Here is a 19,497-nt window from a genome sequence, read left to right on the forward strand (position 1 = left end):
AAGCTATAAGCCTGCTTCGAGTGTCTAGGTCCCCTGACAGGCATTCGCCAGAGAACGATGAAACGGCGCAGAACGGATGAACACTTTTGTGGCATAGTGGCTGTGACGTTGAACAGTCGTCCCAAATCTGTGGCGTTGCCTTTCCTCAGAGTACACCTTTTCTCGGTGCTGACACCGGTGTGAATGAGCCTTGTAACAGTCCTTGGAACAACGCTATCGACGCCATTCTCTGGACCTGTGTAGCCCACGACATCCAACAATTTCTTGAGCATCTGCTGCTGACTCAGTTCCTATATTCCCAGCCCTAACCACAGCTGCATGTGAACCTCAGAGTGGCTGATTATTTGGACGCTATAAGAAACAAACAACGATGTTTTCTAACAAAGGTCTTTCGCGCAGAATGGCCCTAAGAAAGCTAAAGGCCACGCCCACCCTGGCGGCGAGATTCGTTCGACGACCTTCCTTCGTTGCATGTAGAATTCTTTGTGCGTACTCTTGACACAACTGAGTCTTCATACCAACAGCCAACACAACGCAAGCAAACGACAAAGCGATTCCCGACGGTGGTAAAACGCACATGAAAAGAGTTCACAGCGTTACAGATTCAACGGTGGACATACTATGACCAAAAAAATAGGGCTGAGACAGGGGCAGAGCTGTACGGAACCTGTGTTCGCAGAATACCACAAATCCCTGTTTGTCACAGCAACATCGGGCTGCGTCCTCGAGCGTCCTCGTGCCACTTTCGTACCTGCCATGAATGATTTCTTCTACATTATCGCTGCACCCACAAAAGACAGTCCGAGCATGCGTACCGTTCCTTCGTGCACTCTCTTCTCCCGCGGAAAAAATCTTGCACTGTTTCACGATACGAACCCGGGCTCTGTCCGCCACGTTTCTCCACCTCTTCTTCGCGGCATCCTCACACGCTGCTTCCGTTCCTCTTTCACCCTTTGGCGGAGGCCGCATAGAGCAGCGGCGAACAGCATGCACTATGCCGACCATCGGTACGGGTTTTACCACAAAAAATTAAACAGAGAGGAGTTAAGCGGAAAAAAGGACAGCAATGCCCGAGAGAACTTGACTGAACAAAGTGAGAGAAACGCTACCGTCGCTCTTCTTTGTTACTTCCTATTGTGCTTGGCGCCGAAACAGTGGCCTCGCCGGACCTGCCACGAAATCGTCACCGCACCTCCCCCTTCAGGCGACTCAGACTGCCTAGCAAGGACGATCAAGACGCTGCGGGTGGCGCCGCAACGAAAAAACGTCTTCTGCCATCTGTGCGTCGTCTCCCGGGTCCGAAAGTCGCCATCCCGCTTCTGTCTCAACTGCGTGTCGAAGAGCGCTGGCACGTAACGGAGAGACGCGGATGTCAACACAGGGTAACAGGATGAGACGTCTCAGTTTTCGCTTCTGCGCAGCCCCGCCAGGTTTCCCTGAACTGCCACCATCCCGCCGCAGTCGCATCGCGCAACATGCAAATGCTCTTTTCATCGCGGGTTTTGGCTTATTTCCTCTCAAAGCCTCCACGGTTCACGCACGCGCGAACTCTCCGGCATCGTTTCAGACAGCGGCGTCTGCCGATTCGCCTCCACCTTTCGTTTGTCTCGCAACTTCTCCACCGTCGGAGATCGCTGCCTCCGAAGGGGAACCAGAACCATGAGCTGACGGGGGATTGAGGTCACTACCAAGCGCCGACAGATCAGCTGGCACCTTGCGACCCTGCGTCATTCTCCCGCCGGGCTCCCACCGCCGCGGATGCCGAGGCACATTCGCCGCAATATACGGATTTGTGGCCTGGCGCTCAATGCTTCCATCCCGGCCTCCTGTGACGCGAGTGCGGACCTTTCGAACGCTGTCTCCTACCATCGATCTGTCAAAATCCTTCCCTCCTATGTCCAGCCCGCTCCGGCCGGCTTGCGGACTGAACGGACAAGGATGACTCTCTTTCCGGTCTCGCGCAGACACGTCTGTCTCTCCATCTCTGTTTCGCGCCGCCTCCAACCGCTTTCGCGCTAGATCAACTGCCTTCACTTCTCTCACCAAAGCGTCGAGCCCCGCCTCCGCGGGGGTCTCTAGAGAGTCTCGCGCGAACGCCAGGTCCTCCAGAGGCGGCGGCGCCTGGTGTTCCGGCGTAGACTGGAATTTTCCGGCAGACAGTCCCTTGCCGAGCATCTTCAAACCCTTTTCGACTCCTGTCTTTCCTTTCTCCGTCTCCTCCGCCCCTATCGCGCCTTGGCTTCGCCTCCGACCGACTCGAGTTGAGTTCGTAAGACCCTCAGACCCGTCCTTCGCCTCTGCTCCGACGGAACCTTGGCGCCCAGAAGAAGCCCTCGAGCTTCCAGCCCCCGAGAGGGAAAAGCTGTGAGAAGCCGCCGTCGACCCGCGACTGTCTCGCTGCTGTCGAGCACCGCTGGGGCCTGCTGTGGAGCTGAGAGACACCTCACAGTAGCCGCCGCCGCACCTCACCCACTCTTTATCGGCTTCCGAAAGACACGGAACGGATCCAGACGGCTCCGACAGCTCTCCGCCAGAAACTCGAGTAGAGCGCGTGAAGGGCCGCGAACAACCGTGAGGACTCGTGGTCGGAACTGGAGACACACATAGTGCCGCCTTGTTTCGGGGCACAACCGCAGTCGCCTTGTCCCCCGCGCGGGCCTTCTGGACAGTCTCCGTCTTGTCTTCTCGCCGCTTCGTCTTCTCGAGCCCCAGTGAGGAGGCCGCGGAGACCAAAAAAGACGCAGCGCTCGAACCCCCCACAACCTTGTGAACGTCCTCACTTTTCTGCTCGTGCTTCTCAACACATCTCGCCCGACCGCGGGAACCTGTCTTCGGGCGAGCCTTCGCGAAGGGAAACATGAACTCAGCAGAAGTGGAGACATCCGAAGGGACAGGCACAGTAGTGACACCAGAAGAGGTGGGGAGAGTAGAGACACCCGAAGCAACAGGCAGAGGGGACGGGTCTCGCAGAGAGCGGACTGTGAAGGATGCGTTTGTGGCTGCAGTTGGAGACGGACGAGGGGAAGGCAGTGGAGAGTTTCCGGAGGCGCCTACAGCGGTTCGGGTCTGATACAACGATGGCACCAAGAGACTCGAATCTGCCCCATCGCACGAGATTTTCTTGGACTTATCCCGCAAGATCCCAGGAAATCTCCCTAACCCGCGGCCGCCCCGCTTGCATCCTTGATACCTGCCCAAATGTGGGCTTCTGGCTTGCGCCCATGCCGCCATGATGCGGGGCGCAAGGCCTCGCCCTTCTTCATCAACGCTCGCCATCAAATTCGCTGCGTCTTCCTCCGCGTCGACCTGCTTCCCTTCGTCTTCCCTCTCTCTCTGGTCTGCCCTCTCCAGGAGGCTCTCCGGTTCCACCCGGAGGCCTTCGTCGGTCTCCGGACTCAAAGAGGGGGCTGCGGCTGCACCGTCCTCCTGCCCCCCGCTCGCGTTTTCGTCCGCTTCCCCGTCGTCTCCTGCCTCTGCCCCACACTGTTTTTCTTCCTCGCCCGCCTTCTCTGCAAGGCCCGACGAAGCCGCCTCCGCGGGCGCCTCCTGTCCCTCCGCTGACTTCCCGGCCTCAGAGGCGCGGCGGACCCTCGCGACGGACTTGGCCGCGGCACCCGGAGACAGCGGCGACGGCGAGCGAAAGCCGCCGGTCTTCCCGCCGCTGTGGTTCGCATACGTATTGAATCGCTGGAGAGGAGGTGATGAGTGGAAAGAAGCCCCCACACCGCTGAAGAAGTTTCCCCCCCCTCCGCCAGTCGGAGACAGGAGGCCGGGGAAGCGGCTTTGCGTCGCGCTCGACAGCCTCGCGAGGGAAGGGTCGAGGCCCGCGGGCCTCAGAGGAACACCCTGCATGGGTTTCTCCGAGGAGAGCGAACTGATGGCGGGTGCGCCGATGGTGGTGGCCCGCCGCAAGACGTCGTTCTTCTTTTTTGCCTCGCGCTCGGCCTTCTGGCGGTCGCGGTCTTTGGCGCCACGGTACTCCTTCGCGATGGCCTCGAAGTGCGAGTAGAACTGTCCGAACCAGCGAAGGGGTTCGGGCCAGACGCAGTCCGCCTTGGTAAGGCCCATGAGGCCCCTGAGTCGGACCTGGAGGGTTTCCGCGTCCTCCGCCTTCTTCTTCAGCTCGCAGAGACGCGCCTCGCGGCTCTCGATCCACTTCTCCATCTTGTCTGCAGCGCCGCCGAAGGCGCTGCGTCGGTCGCCGATCTGCTTGGCCCAGGCCCCGAGCTTCTTTTCGATGTCTCCGAACTGAAGCAGGTCCTTCAAGTCGATAGCCTTCGCGGCGTCGACATCCTGCAACGCGCGCATCTCGTCGCATGCACTCGGGTTCTGCTCCAGCACCGTCTGAACGATGACGCGAAAGAGGTTCGTCGACCGGTCTTTGCTGGTGCATGCGGCCAGCTGGCCCACGAAGTCTTTCAGTTTGAAGCCGAAGCCCTCCTTGCTGCCGCGGTTCACGCAGTTCCCCAGCCGGACCACGAGGCCGAGTATGTCCTTGAAGGCGTCGCTCTCCAGAGTCTGCGCAAGGAGCTCGATCGCGCCGCAGTACTGGTCGAGCTTCTCCCGCTTGCTCTCGAGCTCTTCGTCCACCGCGCGCCTCTGCAGAAAGAAGTTCAGCTTCTCGCTCCCCAGAGCGACCTGGTTGAGAAGCGTGAAGTACAGCTGGTCAGCGAGGGGCAACTGCAGCGCGTTCTCCGGGCTCTTCGCCTTCAAAGCTTCGCACGCACTCGGCTCCGGCCAGTACAGAGTGATGTTCTCCGCCAAGTTCAAGTCGATCGCCAGTGTGGTGGGGTCATCGATCTGCGCCGCGAGAGCCTTGAACTCCTCGACCGTCGACAGCTTGTACTTCTTCAAACAAATTTCCACGTTTTGCGTCGCCTTCGCGTCCAGCACCCCCGACTTCTTCTTCGGGCCCCCGCCCTCGCCCGCTCCGGTCCCTCCGCTGCTCTTCTTCGCCTTCAGCTGCAACTCCTTCTCATCGTGGTAAAAGAGGTCGAAGAGCTGGACAAAGTCCAACCGATAGCGAAACGGACGCTTCTGGGAAGCAGACGGAAAAGGGTCCCCGCTCCTCCCCTCTGCGCCGGCAGCGTCGCCCTCCCTGCGTAGGGACTCTGCCGTCTCGCGCTTCTCGCTCGCGTCCAGCATCATTTCCCGAGGCAAATCCTCCGCGGACAGAGACGAAAAAAGACACTGTCCAGTGCTTTGGGCCTCCTTCCCAGCTTCTTTTGCTGCTTCCGGCGCGGCACTCGCAGCAGACTGTCCAGATTGTGACGCCGCCGAAGGCGTTCTTCCCTCACCCGGTACCGACTTCTTCGCTGAAGCTTCGGAGGCCCCGGGGACCCCATGCGGAGGAGACTCCTCGCCCTTTGGCTCCTTAATACTCGCCTCCGGAGTGACAGCGCTGCAAATAGCGCCGTCGGTTGGTGCGTCTTCACCTGGTTGACCTGAAGCAACGCAAGAAGCCGAGAAAGACTCTTCAGACTCTCCTTGAAGCTTTGGCGAGGCTAGAGGGTACCTATCCAGCAGGCCTTCGAAAACTGTCCCCGTGACCTTGTCCTCAGACAACGGCGTCCACTGGAGCTTCGTCGCGGCTTTGAATCCAGGAGGAGGCTTGGGTACGTGCTTCTCGGGGATGAGAAACTGCGGCCCCGAAAAAATCGCCAAGCCCTTCGCCTTCGGGCCTCCTTTCCCTGGCGGCCCTTTCCCGGGCGGTCCTTTCCCTGGAGGCGGACCCTTGCCCCCCGGAGGGCCTCCCTTCTTCGGCGGCAGGCCTTTTCCTCCAGGGGTTGATCCGGTCCCCGGCGGAGGCCCTGGGGGCGCTCCTTTCTTCGAGGCCGCGTCCTGCGCAGGCGTGCTGGCTGGGGCCTTCGGGGCCCCTGGAGGAGGCCCGGGGGGCTTCCCTTTCTTCGATCCCGGAGCCACCTTTCCAGGCGCGGTCGCGGCTTCTTTCGGCGTCGCCTTGGCGCCCAAAGCATGCGCAGAACTCGACTCCCCGGGAGGCCGGCCCGGCGGCTTGCCTTTCCCCGAAGGTTTGGGAGCGGCGGAAGCACCAGAATCACCCGAAGCACCCGAAGCAGCGTCAGAGGACGGACACGAAGTCGCAGCAGGCGACAGGCTTTTCGAGAGAGAAGAAGGCGACTCGGACGAGCCCAGAGAGTCGTTCAACACTTCCTCTGTTTGGACGGAAGCGTCGGCTAGACGCTTCGGCGCGGGGGAGGGGACAGTCGAAGCGAGGGCGACGCCCCCCTTCTCAGTCTTCTCCTCTGCTAGCCCTTGAGCAGACGACTGCGCTTCCCCAGCTCTCTCTGCCGTAGAGAGGAGTGGAGACGCAGGACAGGAGGTAGCGGGACAGGTGCTAAGCGGGAAGGCCTTCTCGGAAGTCCGCGCGTCGCCCACCGGGGCGGGTCTGGAAGCGTCCGTTTCCTGTGGTTCCCTCACCGCTTTGGACCCGTCAGCGTCGCTTTTCTCCCCTCCGTCACATGCGCCTTTCACCTCCTGTTCTTGCAAGGCTGTCTTGAGAGTGTCGGAGAGGCTCTCGAGCTGCAGCAGGAGACTATGAAGCCGAGCTTTCTGCTTGGCTTCTTTCGCAGCCGCCTCGTCTCCCTCTTGCTCCCCAGGAATCCGGGACTTCGACATTGTGCGGTGAACAACAGACATGACGAACTCGACGATGTTGTCCTTCTCTGCGTCGTTGGCCTCTAAGTGCTTCTCGTCTTCTTTCTCGCCCTGCAGTCCCTCGGACACCCCTCCACGCAACTCTTCGTTGACCCTGCGAGCAGCTGCACTCTTTGTTCCATGGTTTCCCCTCCTTTCCACGTCCCTTTCTCCCGCGTCTTCCGCCTCAACTCCCGGCGCCCCTCCTTCGGAAACAACCGTCGACTGGCCGCCGCCGCCACCCTGCACCCCGCGAGTCGGAGGCAGCGCAGAGCCCAAGGGCGAGGTGTCTCCCTGCGCTTGCTCTGTTCCGGTCTCTGACACGAGCCCGCTGGCGGACGTCCTCGTGCGGAGTACGGAACATGAAAAGAGTCCAGAGCCCCGGCTGTCCCCCTGAGAAGCAGTCGAGGGAGAGAGGTCGGCAAGCGGGAAGAGAGACAGAGGCTTCCTCGAAACACCTCCCGAGGCCCTGTCTCCTGTTCGCCCCGCCTGTGCTCCTGGAGATCCCGGTCTCCTGTCGACTCTGCGCGAGAGACGCGAAGGCGTCAGAACAGCATCGGGGGCGGAGGAGCACCTTGAAGGCTCTTCAAAGAAAGCAGGCACCGACGCGTTTTTAGGAGAGAAGGCAAAGGAGAAAGCACGCTGGTCGCCCTCGTCTGATTCTTCTCTTTTATCCGTTTCTTCCGAAAGCCTTCCGTCGCCTGTCCCCTCCGAGAACAGGGACGCCATGTCCACGAGGTGGAGAGGCGAGCTCTTCCTTCCCTCCCGGCGAGGCGCCTCTGGCTTGGGCGCAGTCTCCTCTCGCCTCCGCGTCTGCTCGAAGGTCTCTTTCTGTCGTTTTTCCGCTAGAAACAAAGATGTGTGCCTCGAGAGAACCTGCAAGGCCTCCTCGTCGCCCTGAAGCGACCAGAGGGCCCGGACAGCGGTCTCCAGCCGGGCGAGACGAGTCGCGTTGTCGCCTTGTCCTTTTGTCTCCTTCGCCTCTTTGAGAGTTTTGTTTACAGCATCGTTCAGACGAAAATCCTCAGAAACTGCAGCACCTCTCCAGGCACTTCCTGCGGGCGACTGAGAGGCCCCGGCCTCAGACAAATCGTCCTGCCCGGAAGCCGACGCGTTTTGGCGCTGTGAGGAGCATTGCGGAGAGCACAAGTCAGACGGAAGAAAAGATGAAGCAGGAAACGACACAGAGGATACAGACCGCGCACGATGGAGAGGAGAGGGAGAGAGTGACCGGAGAAGCGACGGACTGACATCGACAAATCGATTGCGCGACGACGCAGAAGAAGAGACAGAGCGAGATGAGACGTAGGGAGGAGACAAGGAAGGCAAAGCCCCGAGGTCTGCCTTGATCGGGGACTTTCGCAAGAAAGATTCCTTGTCCGTGAAAACGAACGCTTGGGAGTGGGCCGAGAGAGACGAGGGGGAAGAGACTCCTCGGCGCGTCTCATAGGGCGCGCGCCGGAGCGTCGCGCCTGTGGCCTCCGGGCTCGCTGTCTCTGTCTCTTCTTTGGCCTCACTCGCAGACTCCTCCCCAAGAGACTGCACACAAGTCGTGTAGGCGAGAGTGCTCCTGCTGAGCGAAGTCTTGTCTCCAGACATCGCCCGATCTGTCTGCCCGCCCGCAGACACCGACATGAAGAACGGAGACTCAGGGCTCGCGTCGCGCCCCAAATCTTCCGGGAGCCGCGAGTCCCCAACAGACGAGCACACCGAAGCGATAGGATTGCCCTGGCGAGAGGAGACGGGAGACGAGAAGGACCAGAAGGAAGGCGAGACAACGGAGACCGTGTTCTTTTCAGCGGGGTCCCTTGGGGACGCATGGACCGCACTCGGGGGCAGCTGGCCCTCCTTCAGTTTCCGGTCGGAAACGGGGTCCAGAGGCCCCGTCCCCTGGGCTCCAGACTTCGTGTCTGGCTCCAGACCGGAACGGCTGCTGCTGAGGCGCCGCCAGAGCTCCCGAGCCTTGCTGAGAGGCGAAGAAGAAAAGGGAGAAGATGAGCGCAGACGCGCCGGAGACACAGATGGGGAGCCCCGCCAGCTCTGGCGAGAGTGCAGAGCAGGAAGAGACAGCTGTCTTTCCGGGTCCTCAAGGCCGCTGAGGCACTCGAGGCCTTTGAGCCCGTGGGGTCTCTTGGGAGCACCGGCGGTGCTCGCCTCTTTGCTGGCTTCGGAGGCATGCGGGGAATTCCGACTCCAGGGAGACAAAAGCCTTGACAGATTGCCGCGCGACAGGTGTCGCGGGTCCTCGCCACGCTGGCTCTCTGCGTTTGACAGCGCCCTCTTTCCGGTCGGCGAGAGCGCATAGAAATTGTCCCACGAGGGCGACTGTCGCCTGGTCATCCTGAAGAAGGACGGGGAGCGCATCTTCCTGAATTCGGTCTCAAGGGCGCTCGGCGCCTCGGCCTGGCCCGAGGGGGAGACCGCCCCTTCGCTTTCGGCATCTCCAACCGAGTGTGGAGACCGTCGGACGCTCGACGAGAACAAGGAAGATGGCGAGATCACAGGACGAACAGGAGAGGACAAAAAGCCTGGGGAGGAGGCTTCAGAGGACCGAGGGAACTCCGGGGAACTGGTGCGAGGAGAGGAAGAGACGGGAGAAGAACCTCCCACACTCGCTTCAAACGACGCAGAGGGATGCCGGAGCTGAAGGCGAGGCTTCTGTAAAGAGGCAGGTCGACAGAAAGCCTGGCTCTGACTTCGCTTTAACCCCTGGCGCGTCGACGGCCGAGACGCCTGCGACGAAGTCGCGTTCGCTTCTGCCTTCTCATCCTCCTCGCTGGCTTCCCCAAACAGTCCCGCCTCCCCAGCCGCCTCGTCCCCGTCTCCCCCCCAGCCCCGCCCTTCCTCGGACTTGTCCCTGCTCGCCCTCTCTTCTTCTCGTCTGGCCTGTCGCCCCTCCGTCCCCGCCGGCGAGTCTCTGAAAGGCTCTTCGCCACTCTTGCTGGTCGACACCCTGCAGGCTCCAGCTTCTGCGTGCCTCTCTCCAGGGATCCGCTTCCTGCCTCTGCGTTGCAGCCTAGAGCGCTTCATCGCGGGGCTCGGAGGCGAGGGAAACCGGCTTCCCGAGATGGACGCTCGAGCACCTCGCTGTTCTACATGCTGCGCGCGATGTGGGGTCTCGGGCTTCGAGAGCAGGCGCGTCCCGCTCCGCGGAGGCGAGGTCTCTCTCCAAGTGTCGGGCGTTCCGTCCTGTCTCTCTCGCCTCGTGGAGCTACCGCCCTCATTGTCACCTCGCGGCGCGCGCGCCTGCTCGTCGTTCCAGGGTCCCTGCCCCTTGGCGGTCCGGGAGCGCCGCGCGCTGGCTACACCTGTGTGCTCGCGACCGTCCCGCTCGCTCGTCGGGCGACAGGGCACGCGCGTCGGCGCTGGCGAAGCGAGGAACGAGCTGAGAGAAGGAGAAACGGGGGGAGAAAGAGACCGCGCGGAGTCGCTCCTCAGCTCAGATGCAGCGCCTGGCATGCTTCTCCAGGCCCGAGAGTGTCCTCTCCCTCTCGCGTGTGAAGCAGGACGTGAGTTCCACGGGAGAACATGCAGACAGGACAGAAACTCCCCCGTTCGCAACAAGGGCGATTTCCTCCTCAGAGATACGAGGTTCGCCTGCGGCCGACGACAGCGACGAAAGAGGAAGCGGGAAAGAAGAAAGACCCCAACAGCGAGACAGAGAAGAGAAAAACGAAAGCCGACGGAGGGGGACAACGTCCCCGGTCGCGTAAAGGGGAACGCAGAAGAACCGTGCAAAGGCTGCTTGAACGCAGCCAGTGACCGAGGCGAGGGAGACGAGAGGGAGTCAGACTATCAGAACGAGGAGACAGTCGAAGCGGAAGGGGAGACAGTCGAAGCAGAAGAAGAGACAGTCGAAGCAGAAGAAGAGACAGGTTCTTGAACTTAACACACAGAGCGTCACGTGAGACAGGCGGGACGGAGGTTCGCTGGGTCTCGGCAGGTCATGAGGAACGACGTTGAAAGCCTTTTCACCACAAAACTGATAAAAAGGGAGAAGAGAGAGGAAGGAAAACGGGCAGAATCACCACGTGAGACGCCGCATTCACCCAGATTCGAGTTGAGAGAAGAAGCCCTGTGAAGCGCAAGAAAATCCGGCCAGGGCTCGGGGATTCTCCCGACAGAAGACGCACGCGAAAGAAGAAATCGAGGCGCCAAACGAGCAGAGCGCATGCGATCTTTTCTTGTTTGCGATGTTTTCGTCTCCGCGATCTTTCCTCACGTGAGAGACCGGTGCCTGGGGACAGTCGCTGATGAAGCCGGTCTGGGTTTTGACTGTCCCTGTGCACGGAGTATGGAGACAGAACGACAGCGACACGAATTCAGCGAGGAATCAGAAGGGGACGAAGAGGAGAGAGAAGAGAGACTAAAAGCGTGGAGAAAACAAAGCCCAGCGGACCGGAGCAGCTGAGTCTGCACGGGAGTCCGGACAGCGGAGACCGGCAGGAGAAGACGAACGACTGCGGATCGCGAGCGTCCGTCCGACCTGCAGAGAGGATAGGAGAGAGCATTGCGAGAGAAAGCCACAGGTATCCCTCTCTGGATTTCCAATTTTTCTTTCAGAGAGCGGCCAGCGCAAGGACTTCTCCGAGAATGCCGAGAAGCGGGAGAACTGAAAAGGTTTCCTCTCGGCTTGGGCTGACAGCAGGTAGCCGCCTGCCTCCGCCGACTCCGTGTATTTCACTAGACGAGATTTTCACTGACAGGAAAGGGAAGAGACCAGCCTGGGAACAAAGACAGCACTGGAGAAAAAGACACGCGACGAAGTTGCGCGACGACCGAGGAAACGCTGGCCGCTTTGCCGGCAGTGTGTCTGCGCGAATGATGTTTGTTTCTGGAAACGGGGCCTTTCAAACGGAGAAGGAGGTTCGAGAAAAACGCGAATCATCGAGGAAATTCACACTGCAAACGCTGAGGCTGTAGAGACCGAGGAAACTCGCGCCCGCGGCTGCGTCGAACCGAGCTCGACATTCTCTCTCCTGAGAGGATACGTGCAGCGCTTCTTCTCCCGCGAGGACCACGGCCGACCCTTTGCATTCTTCCGGAGTTCTCCTCTGCTTCGTTGTGTCGGTGCAGAGACTCGAAATCCCCCTTTTCCTCTGCTCGAGAACGCAGTTTTTCCCTGGCCCAGGGCGTAAAAGGAAGGGAGTCGAGGCTGTCAGCCGAACCCGAGAAAAGCAGCTGTCTTCTGAAACGCAGCTCCGGGGTGGCGAGAGAGGGGTGCAAGGAGTCTCTCGAGGCGTCTCTCTTTGTAGTCGTTTCCATCCCGGACAGTTCACACACCGACGCAGTCCATTTTGTGGCGCCTCGTCGCTTCTGTTTGTCTTTCGACCGCCATCTCTCGTCCCTCGCTCCTTTTCTCCTCTGCGCGGCTCTCTGCAGAGTGGCGCGCGATTTCTCGGAGCCGCGCCTGACCTCACGACTTGCTCTCGGGTGGACAAAGAAGGAGCGTCCGTCGCCTCTCCGCAAGAAGACTCTCCACTCACGAGTGTGTAGAAGTCTGGTCTGTCGCCTCGACGCGTTGTGCGGCCTTTCACCGCCGATGTACCGGACTCTGGGTGGCCAGGGGCGAGAGAGGACGGGAGGAGAGGCATCTCACGTCAGACGAGGGGGAGGACAGCCGGGAGAAGAGAAAGCGGAGACTCGAGGAACAACGAGTCGAAGAAAGAAGTCTCACTTGGAGAATACGCGAGGTTCTTCTCCCCGGGAGATAAGAAACCGACAAGAACACAGACAGAGGTTGGCCGACGCGAGAGTCTCGTCGCCTCCTGACAGCTGCCTTCCTGCGAGAGAACGCCGCCAGTTTTTCAGAAGCTCACTCAGATGGCTTGGGCGTCTTGCCGACTCACTCACTGAAGCACATGCGTCTCTTTCACGTAGGGGAATGCCTCCCGCGCATCGAGATCCTGCTGGCTAGGCGAACTCACAACGCTTCATGAATGTAACGCGTTTTTTGTCCCTTTGTAGGTGCCGGCATTCTCGTTTTCTCCCTTCCTCCAAGATTGCGGGCCGAAATTGCCTGGGCTTTTTCCCTCTTTCTCGAGATTCTCCCCTGGCTTTCTTCACACAAAGCAGAAACACACGAATGCGTTTCTCACTCGCGAAGGGAAGCAACTCGCTTCGGTTCAAGAGAAAAAGTCCGCGCGCGAGCGCATGTGTCGTCGAGAAACGAACAAAATTCGGTGGCGGTCTGATTAATTTTTTCACCTACGTGTACACGCGTTTTCAGTCATGTCAGGGGTGCCTCTTGGGGTCCTTGAATCGGGGTGTATGTACAGCTCTCGAGGGTCACACTAGTTATGCCTACGTCGTCATCTTCTGACTTCCTTTCGAAGCCTGAATTGTTGGATCCACGTTTGGATGCGCAAACCGACTTCTCGGCACCCATCTGCAGTGGGAACTACGGAGGCGTTTCCCCAAGAATCAACACTCGACGACCGACGCGAAACTTCTTCAAGCATTTTTCGCACGCAGTGCCTCCAGTCTACCATTGCCGCGCGTCACTTCTTGCCGCGCAAAGTTTCCCTTCTTTCGATTGCCGAGCTCGAATTCTAACTTCTGTCGAGAGAGAAATTCATCCGAACGCCCTTCTCGCAGTTGCGCCCCGCCCTCTGAGGTGTACGTATACCCAAGCCGCGGCGCGGGCCCTGGGCATCTGAAGGAGGCACCGGAGGTGGTGCATGTTCGCCGATGGACAAGGTCGAGCAGTTTTATGAAACGCATTCTTTGTGTGTGAAAACGCGGGCCACCGAGGACGAAATGGAGGAGAAAGGAGTTGTTGACGACGGGGCTTTCACGGAAAACGGGGTCGTCACCGTAAATGAGACCACGATGATGCCTCGAGAGTCTCTACAGGAGGGCAGCGACCGCCTCAGTTCGCACTCCCACACGAGTTCTTCCCGTGCAAAGGAGGCAGACATCTTCGAGGAGACGCGAGGCTCAGGTTTCGGCTTTTGCGAAGGAGACACCGGGGCTGGCGAATCTCCTCGTCTGCTGGACGAGAGACCGCATTCGTTGTGTGCGGAGAGATGCGCCATGAGTGAAGAGCCCCAAGAGAGTGCGTCTGAGGCGTCGTCTTGTCTCCCTCGGGGTGTCTCGGCCTCTCCACAGGAAACGTGCAGCTGTTTTCCGGTGCTGTCTCCTCCGCCCCTGGCTCCAGAGCCTCTCGAAACCGCCGCTGCTGCGTATCCAGAAAGAGACGAGTTTCTCCAGTCCTCTGTCAACTTTGAAAAGGCCCCGCCTCCGTGTGCTCTTCCCTGCTCAGACGGATGCTATAGGAGCGCTGCCTTCTGTCCTTGCTGTGCAGCTTTTGAAGGCCATTCGGACATACATGCGAAGTTCTTCCACGCACATCCTACAGCAGGCCCCTCCGACTTTTTCCCCTACGCGCCTCTCGTCCTTCCTCCCGGAACCTCTCCACACATGCACCTGGTGCCCGACTCAGCTGTCTGTTCCACCCACGTCTCCAGTGTCTCCTGTTCGTCGCTGGCGGCCCGAGCTGCGGCGCGCAGACGCGAGCAGCAGCTGCGGCTCTGGCAGAGACTGCAAGAAGTTCGGAGGGAGAAGAAGGAAGTGTTTCACCTGCTTCGCGAGCTGGACGGGAAGCCCCTGGGGGCGGGGCTCGTCGGGCTTCGCGGGTTCGAGGGGTGGGGCGCGGGGCCTCGGGGCCCGAGGAGCCCGCAGGTGCCTACGGGCACGTTGGGCTCCAGACGCGTTCGGGGGCCGAGCCGAAGTGTGCCTGCCTCAAGCGCAGACCGAAGGAGACAGCATCGCGACGAGGCTTGCCTCTGGGAGGAGTTGCTTCCTTTCCAAGAACCGCACGCAGGTGGCAGGAGTGCGAGTGCTCAGAGTTTCGATGGCGCTTGCGGCTTCTGGGGCGCGAACCCCTGGACGCCTCACACAAGCAGGGTGGACCTTCGAGGCTCAGAGTCTGAAAGAGCCACCCGAAGCAGAGCTGGATTTGTGTCTGCTGGGTCCTCGCCCTCGAGAGTCGGAGAGCTGAAGACGTTGTTTCCGAAAAAGTCGAAGAAGAAACCTTGGGATGACTCGAAGAGTGACTTATCCCGCTTCCGGGCGACGCCCTCAGAGCTTCTTTCGCGACGCCTGAGAAGCACGTCGCCGCATGCAGCAGTCGCGGCCGCGGAATATCGCATGAAGCTGTACCTGATGGAGCAGGACTTGCGGCCGTTCATCGAAAAGTACAAGCGAGACTGTCCAGGGGCCTTGAAGGAGGAGGAAGAGCGGCGCATGCGCCAAGAGAAACTCGAGCTCTTCAGGGAACAGAGGGCCTCAGTCGCAGCCTCCATCTGCTCCTCTGCCTGTCTGTGCACGCAAAAGCAGACCGAACACGGACCATTCGGCGCGAGTGCTGGAGGCCGAATTCGACGCGCAATCAGCTGCGCCGCTGTCGGTCCTCGGGACGCGAAGCAGGAACCACGGCAAGAATCGCTCCTGTCTAGAACGCGACCCCACACAGCCTGTGGTCACTTGCGCGGGGGCGAGAGACCCGCACGCGCCCCAGCCGGGGACTGTCTCGATGCCCAGGATGTTCCGCGGAGGGACGAGGCGAGACCTGGCTTTCTGACTGTCTTCCCGCCTCCTCCAGGAAGAAGTCTCCTCGCCAGGGGGCGGCGCGACTCGCCTTGCCGAGACGCCGCCGCGGCGCGCCCGAAACGGAGTCCGGAGCCCGGGGCCTCGGCGGAGACACGCGGCCTGTGCGAAGAACTCAAAGAACTCAAAGGGTCAGTCGCCAACATCGATATCGATGTCAGGAGAACTCCAGATGGCCCCATCCGCGCGACAGTCAGGACTAGCTCGTCTCCTCTATCGGCAGCGCGGACGCTCCCGAGAGAACCGGGAAGCGAAGACGTTCCGAGACTCCACGCCTACCCCGCTCGTCAGGATGGTGAAGGAGACCGAGCGAGGAAGGAAGTGTCTCCGGGAGAAGAAGCAGGGGCTCCACTGTCTCCGAGCCCCGTCGATGTCGAGGCAGAGCTGAAGCTCCTTGACGACATTGCGGCGCAGCTTGACTGTCTGGACGTCACCTTTCCTTATTCGCACTCTGTCACTCCCTCGTTTCCTCCGTTTCGCGCGCGGACGGGAGGCTCTTCTCTTAAACCACCCTCCAAGTTGTCTCCCAGCACCGAGCCGGGCAGCAGAGAAGCTGGCGGACCCCACCAGTGTGGAGAGGAGACAGGCCGACTTTGCTCACCGTCTGGCGTCGCTCAGGCTCTCGCGAGCAGTCTAGCGTCCTCCGTCGAAGAGACAGGCTGTCCTCCTCCCCAGCCTGCGTTGCCTCCCGATGCCTCCTCGATGCCGCAGGCCCCACACGGAGACACCAAAGACACAAGTAAGCTTCTCTCGACGAAGGGAGCGCCTTCGACGAAGTCGATCGCAGGGCTCCTGTTCTTCCTCAACTTTCTGTGGGTTTTTTTTCAGGCGATGGGGCTCTTGACTTTCTCAAATGCTTCTCTGCAGCCTCTTGGAAACCACCGAGAACTAAAGTGTCTTATCTCTTTAGATGTGCTTTGTCGACTTTTGCTTCTCGCAGACTCTTCTTCTCTGCATTCGTCCCCAAATTACGAAAAGGGCGACTGCGGAGCTCCTTCGTTCCCCGACCTGCGAGATACATATCTGGGAAGCAGAGAGGCTGCGAGATGTCGACAGCAACAACTGGAATTGATTCAGAACCAGCTTCAGCGCATGCAGTCTGAAGTTGACAGTCGCTGGAGCTTGCACCAAGTTCCTATGTTCGCTTCCGGCTTTCACTCCTCTCCTGATTCGTCTCTCTTTAATTTCTCAAAGTCGCCTCCATCTCACCGATCTTCCCTGCCTCCCAGCGCCCCGACGCAAGCTCGAGTGACTCTTCCTCTTCCCGACTCCTCGTCTGTTTCTCTCGCCAGCGTCCCTTCCGTTTCTCCTTCCCCTTTTCCCTCAGCGCCTTTCTCCAGATCCTCTGCGTCTCTTTCTGGAGCGAAGCCACAGCGGGTTGCGCAGACGCATTCTTCCTCCAGTTTGACTTCGCTCATCAGAGAACAGTCTGAGGCGCTTCTGGGCGAGTGCGCCGACGTCGTCGAGAAGCTGAGAGAGCACCAAGTTCGCATGCAGCAGGAGCTGAGAGCCGAGGGGACTTCGCAACTGCAAGCAGACAGTGCCCGGCGTCGTCGGAGTGGGCGGAAGGGTGGAACCTTTTCAAGCGAAGACTTCTCAGATGAAAATGTCGCGCCTAGAAACTCTGCACTTGGAAAGGAAATTGCGAGAGCGCAAGGTTCACTCGGCCCTGATCTTCTCTCTGGGGGCGTCTGGCGAGGCAGCTCTGGAAGAGACGGAGGCGCAGAGAAGAAGCAAAATGCACCTTGTCTGAAAGGACTTCAGAGAACAGAAGAGATCGCACGACGTCGAAACCAGTCGCGAGTCAGTCCTAGTGGAGAGGCAGTGCCGAGAGGCAGACGTCCAGAAAGGGAGACAGTCTCTCACGAAGTATCGACGCGACTCGGAGAAGACGTGACTGGGATGTTTCGGAACTCGCGGAGAAACTCGTCAAACATCGTCACGGGAGGAAGCTTCGCTGCACAGACGGCGCGAAAGAAAGAAGATGGCGAAGCACTGAATCGCTTTCAAGAGGCCGATTCAAGAAGTCTCCTCTGCAGAGCCCAGGACACAGATCCGTACACGGTCACGAAGAATCTAAGAGGCATCCAGGTGTCGCTAGCAGGCTGCGAGGAAACAGAGACAGCAGTCGGCAGAGTCATTGCAATCGACGTCCAAGTTCGGCGACCTAAACATCAAAACGCACTTGAAGAACTTCGAGACGAAGACGCAAGTCCGGAAAGGGTGCGACCGCGAAGCATGCTCGCAGCGCAGAGCCAAGCAGGCAAGAGAGAACTGGTGCGACGGCCGCGGTCGTATCTCACGAGGTAGAGCCCTGAGGAAGAACAAGAGATAACGCATGCAGTCGGAGACAACTCGCACCAGTATATTCGCCAAAACAACAGGCGAACACACATTTCCATGTTCTGTACATACATTTATTGCTATATGTGTACATTTATATGTATGTTTATTTCATCATCATATATATATATATATATGTTCAGATGTATATGGGAGGAGGTAGTTGCTTTTCCCCAGTGTTTCTGGAGCTTGGCCAGACAGACACACAGTTCAACAGGGCGAGCGTCAGTTGTGTAGTAGACACGAGCGAAGAGCCAGACGCTCATCGACCGCGGTGCACAGCCAGGAGAGCGGAGAAGTGAGGGAAGAAAGGAGATGGAAAAAGCTTTCAGGGAGCAGAATGAGGAAACAGGAGCAAAGTAAAAGATTCGCAAGGAGCTGTCTCTTGCTTCTGATTTTCCGCCTCTTTTTGTGCCAAAATTGAGATAAGGGATGCGACGCTTTTTTTCTGACACCGCCGAAAAACACGGTTCTTTTTTTCCAGTGCAGCTTGCATGTCGAGAGAACTCGTCTTCTCTCCTTAGCCTTTTGTGCGAGAGTCATTCTCGAACTTCCACGAGTCTTCTGTGAAGTTGAGAGCGTACAACGGTGCCCTCGACTTGATTTTGGTTCCTTAAATCCAGCGAAAAAACACTCAGACTCTCCCTCTTGTCGCACTGCATTTTCTTCGCTTCTCCGTCTTCCTCTCTCTCTTTCCCCCTCTCTGTCACGCTCTTTTCCTCTTTCGTTTGTTCTTCCCTTTTGTCCCCGCTTCGCTCTTTGTGTGTCTCTTCCGTTTCCTTTGTCTTCCCCTTAGTCTAAGTAATTTGCTGCTCGGAGGCTCGCCTGCCGTGGCATCGCTTGAACCTCTGCGTTCTTTGTTCATTGCATCTTTCTCCGAAAAAATATATGTTCGTTCCTAAACAGGGACAAGCAGCATTGCCTCAGCTGAGAGAGCAGTGGCGCTTCTGCCGTCTGTGCCCATTTGAAATGAGTTTCTTAGGAATGGAATCCGTTCCCTCTCGTGAATGCGATGTAGGAGTACTGCAGTACCTGTATTGGGTTGATATGCATGTGAAATGCGCAAGAAAGGTGCACATGGGGCGTCTGTGCCGGTTCCTGAACAGTCAAACGCTGAAGCTTGTAACCGTGGTTGACATCTGGGGATAAACAGCGCGTGGAAGTGCCAGACCGTACAAGTAATTGAGCATTCAGTAGGATAGACACTCGGCGTCGGTTATCTTATGGAGGTAACCGCGCCCACAGAAAACAGTACTGCTCTGGGAGTTTCAGTTCTGGAAGCTCCATACAAAGTGGCGTTGAAAGGGAGAGGGAAGGTTAGTGACACCCTAAGACTGGTTCTCCTCTGGAAACTCCGAGAAATCGACAGAAAAAGCGACCCTCGACGGCCTGCTGCCTCTCTCAGGCGCTCGTCTTGTCCGCCCTATCGGTCTAGGAACAAACGCGAGATGTCGCCGTCAGCGGTGATGTGTGAGCAACGTCAAGATTACAGACACACAATTTGCTCCCTGCCTACTCCACTTCAAACGGTGAAAATGTACTCTTGACAGAACGGCAGCGTTGACAGTCGTGAATTCATCGTCCAGGCCCTACCAAGTGCGAGAAGAAAAGCCTGAAAAGTGTATTTTTCGCTGGGAAATTCGCAACTAACAGGTCCAGAAATGCACCTGAGTATCATCAACTGTGTCGTTCGGGTGGGATGAGCAACTGTACCTGACCTAGACTTATGAAGAGTGAATCTCCGGAGACAGTTGATGAAGTATCACTAGCGATGAACCTTACGAATGACATTAACTGCCACCCTAGAATAGCAGCTTAACGTGTATGGGTATCAGTAATGAGGATCCTCAAAAACTTCGAGAAGGGATGACACACCAGAATGCCTGTTTT

At 58.7% G+C, this 19,497-nt stretch overlaps 3 protein-coding genes across 3 annotated transcripts; 1 reads left to right on the plus strand and 2 right to left on the minus strand.

The window, feature by feature from the left end:
* Positions 1-468: 468 nt before the first annotated feature.
* On the minus strand, positions 469-11,379 carry FRM3 (formin FRM3). The gene has a single exon (XM_002371035.2). The coding sequence runs from the start codon at positions 10,111-10,113 to the stop codon at positions 1,564-1,566; it is 8,550 nt and encodes a 2,849-aa protein (XP_002371076.1). The 5' UTR covers positions 10,114-11,379; the 3' UTR covers positions 469-1,563.
* Positions 10,885-13,045, minus strand: TGME49_213380 (hypothetical protein). The gene has a single exon (XM_002371036.2). It carries the CDS (start codon positions 12,246-12,248, stop codon positions 11,505-11,507), a length of 744 nt encoding a protein of 247 aa, XP_002371077.1. The 5' UTR covers positions 12,249-13,045; the 3' UTR covers positions 10,885-11,504.
* TGME49_213388 (hypothetical protein) lies at positions 11,525-18,778 on the plus strand. Its single transcript, XM_018779600.1, has 2 exons — positions 11,525-16,003; positions 16,205-18,778. Exons 1-2 carry the CDS (start codon positions 13,345-13,347, stop codon positions 17,572-17,574), a joined length of 4,029 nt encoding a protein of 1,342 aa, XP_018637884.1. The 5' UTR covers positions 11,525-13,344; the 3' UTR covers positions 17,575-18,778.
* Positions 18,779-19,497: the final 719 nt, after the last annotated feature.

This window comes from Toxoplasma gondii, chromosome V, assembly GCF_000006565.2.
Source record: "Toxoplasma gondii ME49 chromosome V, whole genome shotgun sequence".
Classification (NCBI taxonomy): Eukaryota; Apicomplexa; class Conoidasida; order Eucoccidiorida; family Sarcocystidae; genus Toxoplasma; species Toxoplasma gondii.

Coding starts and splice junctions, on each gene's coding strand:
- FRM3 (XM_002371035.2), bottom strand. CDS start 10,113: ATGCCAGGCGCTGCATCTGAGCTGAGGAGCGACTCCGCGCGGTCTCTT.
- TGME49_213380 (XM_002371036.2), bottom strand. CDS start 12,248: ATGCCTCTCCTCCCGTCCTCTCTCGCCCCTGGCCACCCAGAGTCCGGT.
- TGME49_213388 (XM_018779600.1), top strand. CDS start 13,345: ATGGACAAGGTCGAGCAGTTTTATGAAACGCATTCTTTGTGTGTGAAA. Junction 16,004..16,204: donor CGGAGACACCAAAGACACAA/GTAAGCTTCTCT, acceptor TGCTTCTCGCAG/ACTCTTCTTCTCTGCATTCG.